We start from the raw sequence: 17,676 nt of genomic DNA, 5'->3' as shown, positions 1-17,676 counted from the left end.
GGTCTCTACTGAGTTAGGTAAATCAGCTTTTAGTTTTCTTGCACCTTTATGTGTGGAACAATTTTCAAAATGTTCTTAAATGTGATGTTTGGTGCCTTTGGGGCAATTCAGAAGGCTGATTGAGGACCTTGTTATTGATGAATATTGTAATTACTTCGCCACCATGGCCTATTTATTTCCTTAACTTACCTCATTTGCACTCACTGTATATAGACTTTTTGTTTTCTTTTGTTATACTGTATTGACTGCATGTTTTGTTTATTCCATGTATGTGTTGCTATGAATTGCTACGCTTTATCTTGGCCAGGTCGCAGTTGCAAATGAGAACTTGTTCTCAACTAGCCAACCTGGTTAATTAAAGGTAAAATAAAAAAATGAATGTTTTTTCATGACCATGTTCTTTCTCCTTGCATTTGGTATTTATATTGATGTGTGTAAGTGCTCATCTGTAAATTAAAAAAATAAAAATAACCCCGGTCTCAGTATGACTCCTTCTAAAAATAAAAAGGTTAAACAATTTTATCGCTCGCGTTGGTAGACGTCAACGCTTCCTGACTCCATACCACCGTATAAACGTTTATGCTGTGTTTCATTCTCTACGGACTCTTGGGCTAAGTCGATACAACATCAAACTATTGATAGTTAAATAGAGTTAACTTTCTTTTGATACATTGTTTGTCAACTGCTTTATATCGAAGCATGCATGCATAGCACTACACTTTATACAAAGTATAAAACAAGACACCATTTGTTACAATAACCAATCGCTGCAACACTAGTTACTCGCATGTGATCCTCCACAGAAACGAACCAATGAGACACGATCTAAACAATATTGACGTCAATGAGAGGTGTGACTTCACTAACAAGTCTGGGCAAAACAACTGCGTAATACTATTGTCAGGTCCAATAATGAACATTATTTGACTACTTGAGTTAAAGAATCAGTCTTTGTCTAGTAATGCACTCTCACTTTTTACAATGAATTCAAAAACTCCAAGGGACGATCCATTAGATGACGGGTGTGATATAAGCAATGCACAACTCATCAAGATGCTTTCGGAGCGTCTCGGTGAGTATGACTGCCTATTGACATGTTTGCTAACAGCATTTCTAGACGAGATGCATGTCCAATGGGATTATTGAATACTATGAACTGTTCATGAACCGTATTCTCTGCTCTTCTGTATCCTATGCCTGAATGTACACTACAGCATTTTTTTTATTTCACCTTTATTTAACCAGGTAGGCTAGTTGAGAACAAGTTCTCATTTGCAACTGCGACCTGGCCAAGATAATGCATAGCAGTGTGAACAGACAACACAGAGTTACACATGGAGTAAACAATAAACAAGTCAATAACACAAGAAGGGAAAAGATAGTCTATATACATTGTGTGCAGGAGGTAGGAGAATAATTACAATTTTGCAGATAACACGAGTGATAAATGATCAGATGGTCATGTAGAGATATTGGTGTGCAAAAGAGCAGAAAAGTAAATAAAAACAGTATGGGGATGTGGTAGGTAAAATTGGGTGGGCTATTTACCGATAGACTATGTACAGCTGCAGCGATCGGTTAGCTGCTCAGATAGCAGATGTTTGAAGTTGGTGAGGGAGATAAATGTCTCCAACTTCAGCAAATTTTATTTTATTTTTTGCAATTTGTTCCAGTCACAGGCAGCAGAGAACTGGAACGAAAGGTGGCCAAATGAGGTGTTGGCTTTAGGGATGATCAGTGAGATACACCTGCTGGAGCGCATGCTACGGGTGGGTGTTGCTATCGTGACCAGTGAACTGAGATAAGGCGGAGCTTTACCTAGCATGGACTTGTAGATGACCTGGAACCAGTGGGTCTGGCGACGAATATCTAGCGAGGGCCAGCCGACTAGAACATACAAGTCGAAGTGGTGGGTGGTATAAGGTGCTTTAGAGACAACGGATGGCACTGAAACTGCATCCAGTTTGCTGAGTAGAGTGTTGGAAGCTATTTTGTAGATGATGTCGTTGAGGATCGGTAGGATAGTCAGTTTTACTAGGGTAAGTTTGGCGGCGTGAGTGAAGGAGGCATCGTTGCGGAATAGAAAGCCGATTCGAGATGTTTGATATGAGTCTGGAAGGAGAGTTTACAGTCTAGCCAGACACCTAGGTACTTATAGATGTCCACATATTCAAGGTCGGAACCATCCAGGGTGGTGATACTAGTCAGGCGTGCGGGTGCAGGCAGCGAACGGTTGAAAAGCATGCATTTGGTTTTACTAGCGTTTAAGAGCAGTTGGAGGCCACGGAAGGAGTGTTGTATGGCATTGAAGCTTGTTTGGAGGTTAGATAGCACAGTGCCCAAGGAAGGGCCGGAAGTATATAGAATGGTGTCGTCTGTGTAGAGGTGGATCAGGGAATCGTCCGCAGCAAGAGCAACATCATTGATATATACAGAGAATAGAGTCGGCCCGAGAATTGAACCCTGTGGCACCCCCATTGACTGCCAGAGGACCGGACAGCATGCCCTCCGATTTGGCACACTGCACTCTGTCTGCAAAGTAGTTGGTGAACCAGGCAAGGCAGTCATCAGAAAAACCAAGGCTACTGAGTCTGCCGATAAGAATATGGTGATTGACAGAGTCGAAAGCCTTGGCAAGGTCGATGAAGACTGCTGCACAGTACTGTCTTTTATCGATGGCCGTTATATCGTTTAGTACCTTGAGCGTGGCTGAGGTGCACCCGTGACCGGCTTGGAAACCAGATTGCACAGCGGAGAAGGTACGGTGTGATTCGAGATGGTCAGTGACCTGTTTGTTGACTTGGCGTTCGAAGATCTTAGATGGGCAGGGCAGGATGGATATAGGTCTGTAACAGTTTTCGGTCCAGGGTGTCTCCCTTTGAAGAGGGTGATGACTGCGGCAGCTTTCCAAGCCTTGGGGATCTCAGACGATATGAGAGGTTGAACAGGCTGGTAATAGGGGTTGCGACAATGGCGGCGGATAGTTTCAGAAATAGAGGGTCCAGATTGTCAAGCCCAGCTGATTTGTCCGGGTCCAAGCTTTGCAGCTCATTCAGAACATCTGCTATCTGGATTTGGGTAAAGGAGAACCTGGAGAGGCTTGGGCGAGTAGCTGCGGGGGGGGGGGCGGTGCTGTTGGCCGAGGTTGGAGTAGCCAGGCGGAAGGCATGGCCAGCCGTTGAGAAATGCTTGTTGAAGTTTTTGATAATCATGGATTTATCGGTGGTGACCGTGTTACCTAGTCTCAGTGCAGTGGGCAGTTGGGAGGAGGTGCTCTTGTTCTCCATGGACTTCAGTGTCCCAGAACCTTTTGGAGTTGGAGCTACAGGATGCAAATGTCTGCCTGAAGAAGCTGGCCTTAGCTTTCTTGACTGACTGCATGTATTGGTTCCTGACTTCCCTGAACAGTTGCATATCGCGGGACTATTCGACGCTTATTGCAGTCCGCCACAGGATGTTTTTGTGCTGGTCGAGGGCAGTCAGGTCTGGAGTGAACCAAGGGCTATATCTGTTCTTAGTTCTGCATTTTTTGAACAGAGCATGCTTATCTAAAATGGTGAAGTTACTTTTAAAGAATGACCAGGCATCCTCAACTGACAGGATGAGGTCAATGTCCTTCCAGGATACCCGGGCTAGGTCGATTTAGAAAGGCCTGCTCACAGAAGTGTTTTAGGGAGCGTTTGACAGTGATGAGGGGTGGTCGTTTGACTGCGGCTCCGTAGCGGATACAGGCAATGAGGCAGTGATCGCTGAGATCCTGGTTGAAGACGGCGGAGGTGTATTTGGAGGGCCAGTTGGTCAGGATGACGTCTATGAGGGTGCCCTTGTTTACAGATTGAGGGTTGTATCTGGTGGGTTCCTTGATGATTTGTGTGAGATTGAGGGCATCTAGCTTAGATTGTAGGACTGCCGGGGTGTTAAGCATATCCCAGTTTAGGTCACCTAAAAGAACAAACTCTGAAGCTAGATGGGGGGAGATCTATTCACTAATGGTGTCCAGGGCACAGCTGGGAGCTGAGGGGGTCGGTAGCAGGCGGCAACAGTGAGAGACTTATTTCTGGAGAGAGTAATTTTTAAGATTAGTAGTTTGAACTGTTTGGGTATGGACCTGGAAAGTATGACATTACTTTGCAGGCTCTCTGCAGTAGACTGCAACTCCTCCCCCTTTGGCAGTTCTATCTTGATGGAAAATGTTATAGTTGGGTATGGAAATCTCAGAATTTTTGGTGGCCTTCCTGAGCCAGGATTCAGACACGGCAAGGACATCAGGGTTAGCGGAGTGTGCTAAAGCATTGAGTAAAACAAACTTAGGGAGGAGGCTTCTGATGTTGACATGCATGAAACCAAGGCTTTTTCGATCACAGAAGTCAACAAATGAGGGTGCCTGTGGACATGCAGGGCCTGGGTTTACCTCCACATCCCCCGCGGAACAAAGGAGGAGTAATATGCGGGTGCGCCTAGAGCGTTGGGGACAAAGAATAAAAGGAGCAGATTTCTGGGCATGGTAGAATATATTCAGGGCATAATGCGCAGACAGGGGTATGGTATGGTGGGGTGCGGGTACAGCGGAGGTAAGCCCAGGCACTGGGTGAGGTATCTCTGGACTTGCTGGTTGTAATGAGTGAGGTCACCGCATGTGTGGGAGGTGGGACAAAGGGGGTATCGGGTATGAAGAGTGGAACTTGGGGCTCCATTGTAAACTAAAACAATGATAACTAACCTGAACAACAGTATACAAGGCATATTGACATTTGAGAGAGACATACAGCGAGGCATACAGTAATCACAGGTGTTGAATTGGGAGAGCTAGCTAAAACAGGTGAGACAACAGCTAATCAGCTAGCACAACAATAGTGCATACACTACATTTTAAAAAGTTGTCCATAGGTCAATCTATGCAATTAATAAAATACAGTAACTATTACTTCTCTGAAGTTCCCTTACTACAGTATCTTTCTTATATTTCATCTACTCTAGCCCCTTCTGACCAACCCAGTTTGACTCCCCCTGCTGGTACCAGTCTGACTCCTGGTGCTTCCAGTTTGAGTGCTGGTGCTGATCAACACAGTCTGACACTGGGTGTGTGTGTGGTCAATGATGGCCAGTCCCTTGCCAAGAAGGAGGAGCGACTCGATGGCCAAATTAAGAAACGGTAAACCCATTCATGTATATTATGCAAAGTTTAACCTTTGATAACAGTTCTCAACACTGCCGTGCCATACAGAGATATTTGACTCTGGTTCCCTGTATATGTTGTGTGACGACCTAGAAAAAGCTCAAACTAAGTTTATTCAATTACTGGGTCATTCAGCTGCAAAGACGAATCATGATTACACAAGCACATATATTTATAACCTACTAATAGGCGGGGTCAACTCCTTACACATCTAGACAGCCAATACATCTCTGTAGCTCGGCAGGAACTTAATTGGTTCATCTCACTGGTGAAGTCATGGCTCTGCCTGATGCTTGAACCTGCGTGGAAGTGTATGTGTGTGTGTGAGATAGGACTGTTGTGGTGGGCCCCTCTGGTCCCCCTCCCAGAGGTTGCTTCTCACTTCATATGTTGATTGAAGTCCTCGCTCCTCCCTCGTTCTGCAGCTGGCCTGCCTTAGTCTCTGATAACTATTAACCCTGCTTCCCTCTTTAGAAACATGGGACAGAATATTAACTTTCTGAACTTCCCCTTGTCTCCCACCCTCCATACACCTAATTCCTATCCACCCTTCATTGACCACATATACATTCCTTATACATGTAATAAGTTATATTAATGGTAACAGGAATAACAATATTTCAAGCTAGAATCCAACAGCTGCTTTTGTGCAACCTAGAGGGGGGCAACATAAAGGGGATCAGCAACTTCTGTTCTGTGTGTGTGTGTGAGAGAGGGATGATTAACAGCTCTTGTCTGTGTGTGCGTGTACATTAGGGCTGAGAATGGCCAGGGACATCACAATGATATTATCACGATACTTAGGTGCCGATACGATATGTATTGCAATTCTCACGATTCTATATGTATTGCGATATGTATTGTTCACTATACAGTATGTCTGCTGCAGAGAGACAAGTCATGGAAATAAAAGTGCTGAACATGTTGGCTCACTATTTAAAAAGATGGAGAACAAGCTACTGTATAGGATGAAAAATACCCTCTTTTGGCACAGGTACAGCTATCTAACGCTACCTAGCTTAAAATATTTGTTTTACAAATCGATACTTGGAGTCAAAGTATCAATATATCATCCAAAATAATATTGAGATATGTAACTATCAATTTATTCTTTATTCCCCCCATTACCAATGTGTCCGTCCATCAGGGGTCACATGGTCGTGGCCCCGTTCGAGAGGCTGAGCAACAATAGGAGCACTGTTACCCTGTCAGTCCCAGACCAGAGTCCAATGGAGAGGTTCAGTAAGCATCACCTGAATGTTACTCAGCTGTGTGAGCAGTCATGGTGTGAAATTAAAGTGGTCTATGGGTTCCTCAAGCCTCATATGAAGAGGAGAGAGATGAGAAGGACTGCAGTGACGACAGGGGCCAGTATTCATCTTGCTAGAGGTAAGCAGCATGTTGTGCCCTAGAAAGTAATCATATATTTCCATAACCATAATGAACTACTTCATGAGCCAATCCTGAATGGAAGGTCATTGGCCCATAGACTGCTTTCATGTAACAAGTCATTTTGTAACTTCAACTTTCCCCATAACATAAATCCCTGTTTTCATGTGTATGCTTGACCTCTTTATGGATGATGTGGAGGTAGTTAGTGATAACCTATTTCCTGTCCTTGTATATATGTGTCTAGAACTGGAGGCAAACCCAGATGCTGTGACTGTGGTTGTTCATACCAGAGAGGACAGGGAAGCCTTGAAACTCATCAACCTGATACAGATGGTCCCAGCTCTGGAGGCAGGTATGGTGGTACTGATCAGGTTTGATAGAGTACACTAAATATGATCATACTGTAATGATGACAAAAGATGATAAACTGTTGCAAATAGCCATCTCAGATTCTGTTTGTGTGTGTTTCCCAGGCCAGCTTGTACGGGAGTTTCCAGTGTTAGGTGTGTTGGATGGGGTGTTTTTCCTGGGTGTGGTTGATGAGCTGTATTGTAGTAAGTCTGGGGATCTGGTCCTGAGTGAACTGAAGACCCGCAGTCACAACTCCCTGCCGCATCCTGCCCAGGCCAAGGGACACTCTCTACAGGTAGGCTCCACAAAGTGCCGGTCCAGCCAATAAATGACATAAGAGGCCACTAACGGGACTGTCATACCAAATAATGTCCCCCGGCCAAAAAGTGTCCCCCTCTGCGTCACAATGGGATTCGATCAACTATTAGTGTCCATTGCTATATCAACGGTGTGATGTCCTAATGATTTGAGTTTTGGAGATCATTACAGCCTAAATGACGTTCTTTTTATCATCGCTATGCAAACACCCGGCTAGAATGTCTCTGAATGTTGTGCCTCTTGTCGATCAGTGGTGCCTTCATAGTACTTCGCCTGGTTGGAAAGATAAAAGAGAATCTTCTTGAGGGGATGCCATTGAAGTGCAAGCTACATACTCAAACTGGACAGAAAGCTACAATAACAGGTACTATAATAGCTAGCTAAATATAACTGGTTAGCTAGCCCGCTATTGTAGCTGGCTATCTGATTTTTTTATTTATTTAACCTTTTATTTAACTAGGCAAGTCAGTTAAGAACAAATTCTTATTTACAATGATGGCCTACCAAAAGACCTCCTGCAGGGACGGGGGCTGGGATTAAAAATCAAACATATATGACAAAAGACACCACGACAAGAGACAACACAACTACATAAAGAGAGACCAAAGACAACAGCAAGAAAAACATGACAACACAACATGACAACAATATGGTAGCAACATAACGTGGTAGTAGCACAAAACATGGCACAAACATTATTGGGCACAGACAACAGCACAAAGGGCAAGAAGGTAGAAGCAAAGCAGCCACAACTGTCAGTAAGAGTGTCCATGATTGAGTCTTTGAATGAAGAGATGGAGATACAACTGTCCAGTTTGAGTGTTTGTTGCAGCTCGTTCCAGTCACTTGCTGCAGTGAACTGAAAAGAGGAGCGACACAGGGATGTGTGTGCTTTGGGAACCTTTAACAGAATGTGACTGGCAGATTGGGTGTCATGTGGAGGATGAGGGCTGCTGTAGATATCTCAGATAGGGGTGAGTGAGGCCTAAGAGTGTTTTATAAATAAGCATCAACAAGTGGGTATTGTGACTACACAGATGACCAATTTACAGAGTAGTATAGAGTGCAGTGATGTGTCCTATAAGGAGCATTGGTGGCAAGTCTGATGGCCAAATGGTAAAGAACATCTAGTTGCTCGAGAGCACCCTTACCTGCCGTTCCATAAATTAAGTCTCTGTAATCTAGCATGGGATGGATGGTAATCTGAAAAAGGGTTAGTTTGGCAGCTGGGGTGAAAGGGGAGCGATTACGATAGAGGAAACCAAGTCTAGATTTAACTTTAGCCTGCAGCTTTGATATTTGCTGAGAGAAGGACAGTGTACCATCGAGCCATACTCCCAAGTACTTGTATGAGGTGACTACCTCAAGCTCTAAACCCTCAGAGGTAGTAATCAAACCTGTGGGGAGGGGCATTCCTCTTACCAAACCACATGACTTGTTTTTTTTAGGTGTTCAGCACAAGGTAAAGGGTAGAGCAAGCTTGTTGGACACTAAGAAAGGTTTGTTGTAGAGCATTTAACACACAATCCGATGGAGGGGCCAGCTGAGTATTAGACGATCAGGCTTCCTACTACCTGAGCTATGTTGATGTAAATTGAGAAGATCGTGGGGCCTAGGATCGAGCCTTGGGGTATTTCTCTTGGTGATAGGCAGTAGCTGAGAGACGATTTTCTGAATTCATGCACTCTTTGAGAGATGTAGTTAGCAATCCAGGCCAAAGATCCCTCAGACACCAATACTCCTTAGTCAATACCCACAAGAATGGAATGGTCTACTGTATCAAAAGCTTTGGCCAAGTGAATAAAAATAGCAGTACAACATTGCTTAGAATCAAGGGCAATGGTGACATCATTGAGGACCTATAAGGTTGCAGTGATGCTTCCATAACCTGAGCGGAAACCACATTGCATACCCGAGAGAATACTATAGATATCAAGAAAGCCGGTCAGTTGATTATTGTCAAGTTTTTCCAACACTTTTGATAAACAGGGCAAAATAGAAATAGGCCTGTAACATTTCGGACCAGCTTGATCTCACCCTTTAAATAAAGAACAAATTGGCTGCTTTCCAAGCAATTGGAACCTCACCAGAAAGGTGAGACAGGCTTGGTGATAGGGGCAGCAACCTTAAAGAAGGGTCTAAACATCTGACCCAGATGTTTTTTTGGGGTCAAGTTTAAGGAGCTCCTTTAGCACCTCGGACTCAGTGACTGCCTATAGGGAGAAGCTTTGTAGCGGGGCAGGGGGGAAAGAGGGAGATTAGGAAATGTTGGACAAGCAAGGAATCATGGCTGAGTGAAATATGAATCCTGACTTAATGAAGTGGTGATTTAAAGAGCTCAGCCATGTGCTTCTTGTCAGTGACAACCACATCAACATTAAGGGACATGGGCAGCTGTGAGGAGGAGGGTTTATTCTACAGGTCTTTAACCATTTTCCAGAACATCTTGGGGTTAGACCCAGAGAGGGAGAACTGCTCCTTAAAGTAATTAACTTTGGCCCTCCGGATAGCCTGAGTGCACTTACTTCTTATTTGCTTGAATAAGAGCCAGTCAGCCTGCAACTGCGTGTGCTGAGCCTTTCGCCAAATGCAATTCTTGAGGTGGAGTAACTCTGCGAGATCACGGTCGAACCAGGGGTTGAACTTGTTTTTAATTCTTGATTTCTTTATGGGGGCATGTTTGTTAACAATACCACTGAAAATATGAGAAGAGAAGGTCCAAGCATCTTCGACACAGGGTATCAAGCTGATTTTATACAATTTTAAAGAGGCCAGTTCATGAAGGAAGGCTTGCTCATTAAAGTTTTTTAGCAACCCTTTGTGGCAAATCAGGACAGGTCGTTTCACTGAAGCCATTACGAACACAGGCTGTAAAACAGTGATCACCAAGGTATCATTCTGGTGTTTTCTGTAATGACCAATCAGGATTATTTGTGAGGATAACATTGAAGAGTAGTTTTCTGTGGTTTTGGAGTCAAAGATTTAGGAGTACCATTTCTTTAGGACACAACTGAACACTGAAGGTGATCCTTGGTAAAGATTGCCACTCCCCCACCTTAGGAAGATCTGTCTTGCTTGAAAAAGGTTAACCTTTCTGGTTATAACATCAGTTTTCAAAACACTCTTCCTTGACCACATCTCAGTAATGACCAACACATCTGGATTGGAACTGTGAACCCACACTTTCAATTGATCCATTTTAGGTAATAAGCTTCTAGTGTTAATGTGCAGAAAACTCAGTGAATGGTCTTTGAACAGCAGGAGGGGCTTTCAAAGGGTGCTTCAAAGACTACTGCCACTTGTTGGTCCCAAAGACAACACCTTTTACTTCACACCTCAGTGCTGAACTAATTGAAGTTGTATCTGGCATTCAGTCCCCATAAACTCTGTTCCAGGTTGGATGGTGTCCTCAGGCCTCTGCTGTTTGTTTGCTAGAACACCCCCTGTATAGGGAAGCTTAGTAGAGGTAATTGCTCTGGTTAATTTTGGTCAAAATTAGTTTGTAGGTTTTGATCTGGAGCAAAGGCCATTCTGTGGAGGGTTGCATCCTGCATATGTCCCTGCCGGAAAATTCAAGTTTATCTAACTCCAAATCTATCATTTTGTAAAATAATGTTGAATTATGTGAGAGCTCACATGCAGCTGTGTCTCTCTGAGGGAGGTGGGTGACTAGGCAGGCTGAGGTAAATTAGGACAGTAACTAGCAACGTCAATCTAAAAACAGGTTACAATTTTTCTTCCAATTAAAAAAGTGTGTTCTCTTTCCAGTCTTCTGAAGCAGAAGGTTGTCAGCAGGTTGTCACCGTCAAAAATACCGTCCTTGGAGAGCAATTCTGAGGTATTAATTTTGCGCGGACTGAGTGAGCGCTTATGAGGTGAACTAGAACTACCCGCGTCCTCCTTCCTTCTCGACCTCCTATGAGGTAAAATAGAGCCAAGCAACCAGTATAGCAATGGACGCTTTGGTTCGTTATGTAATCAGGTCAGAATTTCGCAAGTTCAAGCAACAGTCCTTGCAACAGAAGCTATAACTCATTGAATCCCATTGTGTGTGGGGGGGGGGGGGGGGGTCTTTTTGGCAAGGGGACACTATTTGGCATGACAGGCCCCCAACCATCTACACTGTAAACAAAAATCAAGTTGTTTCAACTAAATATTATTAAGTAACTGGTTCCACAACCTTTTTTTTTAGTTTACTCAACTTTTTGATCAAAGTGTTACCAGAACTTAACATTTTGAAGTTGGCCCAAACTTAGCTCCAACATGAGAGAACTTAGGCATACATTTGGTCAACTTAAAATGTGTTTCTCAAAATGTCTCGTGTTTATTTAGTTTGAAATTGTTATTTGGGTAGCTTACCTAAAATAATGTTACACACACACAGTGATTTTAACATACAATGTTTTCAACTTACATATTGTACATGATTACATTGCATGTTAATTTATACAATAATTCATATTCAACATGTCCTCACCTGGGATTTGAACTCACAAACATTTGGTTCACAGCATTCCAATCTTCTGGAGCTAAGTTTGGGCCAACACATTTAATTTTAGTTCAGGTAACACTAGGACCGAAAAGTTGAGTAAACAAAAAAGGCTCTGGAACCAGTGTAGCACTTACACTACCGTTCAAAAGTTTGGTCACTTAGAAATGTCCTTGTTTTTCAAAGAAAAGCATTTTTTTTGGTCCATTTAAAATAACATAACGTTTATCAAAAATGCAGTGTAGACTTTGTTAATGTTCCAAATTACTATTTTTGCTGGTAACAGCAGATATTTTATGGAATATCTACATAGGAATATCTACAATATCTACTTGTATTCCAATGGCAAGTTGTGTTTGAAAATGAAACTTGGATTAGCTAAGGCTAATAGATCATTAGAAAACCCTTTTGCAATTATGTTAGACACAGCTTAAATCTGTTGTGCTAATTAAAGATCACTAAAATTGGCCTTCTTTAGAAGAGTTGAGTATCTGGAGCATCAGCATTTGTGGGTTCAATTACAGGCTCAAAATGACCAGAAACAAAGAGCTTTCTTTTGAAACTTGTCGGTCTTTTCCTGTTCTGAGAAATGCAGGCTATTCCATGTGAAAAATTGCCAAGAAACTGAAGATCTCGTACAACGCTTTGTACTACTCCCTTCACAGAACAGCGCAAACTGGCTCTAATCAGAATAGAAAGAGGAGTGTGAGGCCCCGGTGCACAACTGAGCAAGAGGACAAGTACATTAGTGTCTAGTTTGAGAAACAGACGCCTCACAAATCTTCAAGTGGCAGCTTCATTAAACAGTACCCTCAACACCCGTCTCAACAGTGAAGAGGTGACTCCGGGATGCTGGCCTTCTAGCAAAAACAAGGACATTTCTAAGTGACCCCAAATTTTTGAACGGTAGTGTATATCTCAATGTCTTAGAAATTACAATCTTGCATTCGGGGCTTTCTGGCAGTCTTTGTGGTATTAATATGCAGGGAGCATAAATTGTACAATTGTTAACTAACAAATACTTTTTTCAAGTTAGAACCCATGTATAGAACCCAACTACATACATGTATATATTAGCGACATATATACAGTGCCTTGCCAAAGTATTCGGCCCCCTTGAACTTTGCGACCTTTTGCCACATTTCAGGCTTCAAACATAAAGATATAAAACTGTATTTTTTTGTGAAGAATCAACAAGTGGGACACAATCATGAAGTGGAACGACATTTATTGGATATTTCAAACTTTTTTAACAAATCAAAAACTGAAATTGGGCGTGCAAAATTATTCAGCCCCTTTACTTTCAGTGCAGCAAACTCTCTCCAGAAGTTCAGTGAGGATCTCTGAATGGTCCAATGTTGACCTAAATGACTAATGATGATAAATACAATCCACCTGTGTGTAATCAAGTCTCCGTATAAATGCACCTGCACTGTGATAGTCTCAGAGGTCCGTTAAAAGCGCAGAGAGCATCATGAAGAACAAGGAACACACCAGGCAGGTCCGAGATACTGTTGTGAAGAAGTTTAAAGCCGGATTTGGATACAAAAAGATTTCCCAAACTTTAAACATCCCAAGGAGCACTGTGCAAGCGATAATATTGAAATGGAAGGAGTATCAGACCACTGCAAATCTACCAAGACCTGGCCGTCCCTCTAAACTTTCAGCTCATACAAGGAGAAGACTGATCAGAGATGCAGCCAAGAGGCCCATGATCACTCTGGATGAACTGCAGAGATCTACAACTGAGGTGGAAGACTCTGTCCATAGGACAACAATCAGTCGTATATTGCACAAATCTGGCCTTTATGGAAGAGTGGCAAGAAGAAAGCCATTTCTTAAAGATATCCATAAACAGTGTTGTTTAAAGTTTGCCACAAGCCACCTGGGAGACACACCAAACATGTGGAAGAAGGTGCTCTGGTCAGATGAAACCAAAATTGAACTTTTTGGCAACAATGCAAAACGTTATGTTTGGCGTAAAAGCAACACAGCTCATCACCCTGAACACACCATACCCACTGTCAAACCTGGTGGTGGCAGCATCATGGTTTGGGCCTGCTTTTCTTCAGCAGGGACAGGGAAGATGGTTACAATTGATGGGAAGATGGATGGAGCCAAATACAGGACCATTCTGGAAGAAAACCTGATGGAGTCTGCAAAAGACCTGAGACTGGGACGGAGATTTGTCTACCAACAAGACAATGATCCAAAACATACAAAATCTACAATGGAATGGTTCAAAAATAAACATATCCAGGTGTTAGAATAGCCAAGTCAAAATCCAGACCTGAATCCAATCGAGAATCTGTGGAAAGAACTGAAAACTGCTGTTCACAAATGCTCTCCATCCAACCTCACTGAGCTCGAGCTGTTTTGCAAGGAGGAATGGGAAAAATGTCAGTCTCTCGATGTGCAAAACTGATAGAGCCATACCCCAAGCGACTTACAGCTGTAATTGCAGCAAAAGGTGGCGCTACAAAGTATTTACTTAAGGGGGCTGAATAATTTTGCACGCCCAAATTTTCAGTTTTTGATATGTTAAAAAAGTTTGAAATATCCAATAAATGCCGTTCCACTTCATGATTGTGTCCCACTTGTTGTTGATTCTTCACAAAAAAATACAGTTTTATATCTTTATGTTTGAAACCTGAAATGTGGCAAAAGGTCGCAAAGTTCAAGGGGGCCGAATACTTTCGCAAGGCACTGTATATATATATATATATATATATATTAGGGACCATTATCTGCTACCTGGACTTTATTCATAATTAGTTGAAACAAGTTTTCTTTAGTGTAGCTTAGGGCCCCCAAAAGGCCCTATGCTACACTACCACACCACACACTATGTCGCTCTGATGTTTCGCTGACCTCTTTGGTGTCGCTCTCTCTTTGACCTTTCTCTCTCTCTTTCTGGTCTCTCTCATTTATCTGTCCCTCTGGTCTCTGACTCTTCTCTGATCACTTTCTCTCTCTGATCTCTCTGTCAGGTGGGTGTGTATAAGCTGCTGTTTGACTCCATGGTTCAGGGTTCTATGAAGAGGGATCAGCTCCTCCACTTCCTCAAGCTCCGGCCCCACAAGGCCTTTGGGTCAGAGCTCCAGAGGTATGCCCAGAAATTGGGCCTCCTGGCAGTCACCTTCGGAGAGCTTGTGGACCACCTGTTGGTTGTGCTACATTTCTCTAACCTCCAGCCCATTGACAAGCTATGCCTGGAATACAGACATCAGAGCTCCGGAGTCCTCATAGGAAACAGGGAGGTAGAGTTTGAGGAGACCCAGCTAAGGGCTGAGCTCAGGGACTACCTGGCCTTCTGGAGGGGGGAGAGGGAGCCCCATGGAGTGGATATTGAGGATATAGAAGAGGCTTGGAAGTGTAGGATGTGCCCCTATGAGGAGAGCTGTGAATGGAGGAGGAATAGGTTGCAAGAGGTGATGGTTGATAGCAGTAAGAAAGCCAAATTGGATGGTTCTAAATCCGAAACGCCCAATTCAAGTCAAAGTCCCAAATTTAAGTTTGTCAGGTCTGAGAATCCAAAATGGGAGAGTCCAAGGTTGGACAGTCCAACCGTGGATAGCCTGACATCTGCATGACTTCCGTCATGATTTTATGGGTTTACAATGGGGTTGAATAGCGGGGAGGGGCCTCCCATTCTGGGTTCGAGTCCAGGCTCTGTCGCAGCTGGCCGTGACCAGGAGACCCATGGGGCGGTGCACAATTGGCCCAGCGTCGTCCGGGTTAGGGGAGGGTTTGGTCGGCAGGGATATCCTTGTCCCATCGCGCACTAGCGACTCCTGTGGCTGGGTGGGCGCAGTGCACGCTGAACCGGGTTACCTAGATCTACTGAGATTTCCCGCCCAAACCCAGTCCCTTTTCCCAGGATAAATAACTGAGAAACTGGTAAATTAGAATACATTATTTCAGTATGACGTAAAATGGAACTGTTAAATTATACAGTTGAAGTCGGAAGTTTACGTACACTTAGGTAGGAGTTGTTAAAACTCATTTTTCAACCACTCTACAAATTTCTTGTTAACAAACTATAGTTTTGGCAAGTCTGTTAGGATATCTACTGTGTGGATAACGCAAGTAATTTTCCAACAAATGTTTACAGACAGATTATTTCACTTATAATTCACAGAATCACAATTCCAGTGGGTCAGAAGTAGGGGTCGAACGATTAATCGGAATTGCCGATTTTTAATTAGGGCTGATTTCAAGTTTTCATAACAATCGGAAATCGGTATTTTTGGACACAGATTTGGACGCTTAATAAAAAATATATATTTTATTTTACACTTTTTATTTAACTAGGCAAGTAAGTTAAGAACACGTTCATATTTTCAATGACGGCCTTGGAACGGTGGGTTAACTGCCTTGTTTAGGAGCAGAACGACGGATTTTTACCTTGTCAGCTCGGGGATTCAATCTTGCAACCTTATGGTTAACTAGTCCAACACGTTAACCACCTGCCTCTCATTGCACTCCACGAGGAGCCTACCTGTTACGCGAATGCAGTAAGAAGCCAAGGTAAGTTGCTAGCTAGCATTAAACTTATCTTATAAAAAACAATCAATCAATCATAATCACTAGTTAACTACACATGGTTGATATTACTAGTTTATCTAGCGTGTCCTGTGTTGCATATAATCAATGCGGTGCGTATTCGCGGAAAAAGGACTGTCGTTGCTCCAACGTGTACCTAACCATAAACATCAATGCCTTTCTTAAAATCAATACAAAAGTATATATTTTTAAACCTGCATATTTAGTTAGCTAAAAGAAATCCAGGTTAACAGGCAATATTAACCAGGTGATATTGTGTCACTTCTCTTGCGCTGATTGCATGCAGTCAGGGTATATGTGATAATAATAAACGTTTTTTTTCTTCGAAATGATAGTTTCCGGATTCGACCATATTAATGACCAAAGGCTCATATTTCTGTGTGTTATGTTATGATTTGATAGTGCAGTCTGACTGAGCGGTGGTAGGCAGCAGCAGGCTCCTGAGCATTCATTCAAACAGCACTTTTGTGGGTTTTGCCAGCAGCTCTTCGCTGTGCATCAAGCATTGAGCTGTTTATGACTTCAAGTCTATCAACTCCCAAGATTAGGCTGGTGTAACCGATGTGAAATGGCTAGCTAGTTAACGGGGTGCGCACTAATGGCGTTTCAAACGTCATTCGCGCTGAGATTTGGACTAGTTGTTCCCCTTGCTCTGCTTGGGTAACACTGCATCGAGGAGAGGGACGGAAGCTATACTGTTACACTGGCAGTACTAAAGTGCCTATAAGAACATCCAATAGTCAAAGGTATATGGAATACAAATGGTATAGAGAGAAATGGTCCTATAAATACTATATTAACTACAACCTAAAACTTCTTAACTGGGAATATTGCATTTTTGTCCCCCCCCAGTTTTCTCATTGCAATGTGATACAAAAAGTGGCAACAGTGTGCTTTAGAACCATGTGGACGCCTCAGCATGGTCGGCTGGATTTTGGACCATGTGGACACCATAGTGGTCTGTCAGGCTGTGTGGAGGCCAAGCTTATGGAAGGCTGGAATTTTTTTCTTGTTCAGTTTGTCCTTTTGTTTTTTATCTTATGTTTGTTATTTTCATATTTTTCCTATAAAACACATTGTTGCATTCCATGGCGTAAATGTGCTGTATAAATAAAGCTTGATTTGATTTGACCAGTTTGTCACTAGTTGTTCCATTTTGTTACCCTTGTTTTTTTAATCTTGTTTTTGTAGTAAATATTTCAGCTTATTTTCATTGTTTTTTCCTGTAAAGCAAATTGTTGCATTCCATGTCTGAAATGTGCTATATAAATATTGATTTGACCAGCATAGTTCAGTGTGTATATGTTGCCCTCTTTCACAGAGTTGTAAAAAGCAAGCCGAGCAGAAACTTGGCTACTCTTTTAATTGACTGATGTAGCTGGCA

At 42.8% G+C, this 17,676-nt stretch overlaps 1 protein-coding gene across 1 annotated transcript; it reads left to right on the top strand.

Annotated features, from left to right (window-relative positions):
• The first annotated feature begins 852 nt into the window (after positions 1-852).
• On the top strand, positions 853-17,423 carry LOC135552866 (exonuclease V-like). The gene is made up of 6 exons (XM_064984778.1): positions 853-1,072; positions 4,978-5,152; positions 6,324-6,565; positions 6,813-6,920; positions 7,042-7,214; positions 14,717-17,423. Exons 1-6 carry the CDS (start codon positions 982-984, stop codon positions 15,317-15,319), a joined length of 1,392 nt encoding a protein of 463 aa, XP_064840850.1. The 5' UTR covers positions 853-981; the 3' UTR covers positions 15,320-17,423.
• Positions 17,424-17,676: the final 253 nt, after the last annotated feature.

The sequence above is a fragment of the Oncorhynchus masou genome, chromosome 13 (assembly GCF_036934945.1).
Source record: "Oncorhynchus masou masou isolate Uvic2021 chromosome 13, UVic_Omas_1.1, whole genome shotgun sequence".
In the NCBI taxonomy this organism is placed as follows: domain Eukaryota; kingdom Metazoa; phylum Chordata; class Actinopteri; order Salmoniformes; family Salmonidae; genus Oncorhynchus; species Oncorhynchus masou.
Note: the sequence above shows the minus strand (reverse complement) of the source record. Positions and strands in the feature narration are given on the sequence as shown.

Bases quoted from the DNA above. Each gene is read 5' to 3' on its own strand.
- LOC135552866 (XM_064984778.1), top strand. From the start codon at position 982: ATGAATTCAAAAACTCCAAGGGACGATCCATTAGATGACGGGTGTGAT. The intron at 6,921-7,041 runs GTATGGTGGTAC...TGTGTTTCCCAG, and splicing joins GGTCCCAGCTCTGGAGGCAG to GCCAGCTTGTACGGGAGTTT. The intron at 7,215-14,716 runs GTAGGCTCCACA...TCTCTCTGTCAG, and splicing joins CCAAGGGACACTCTCTACAG to GTGGGTGTGTATAAGCTGCT.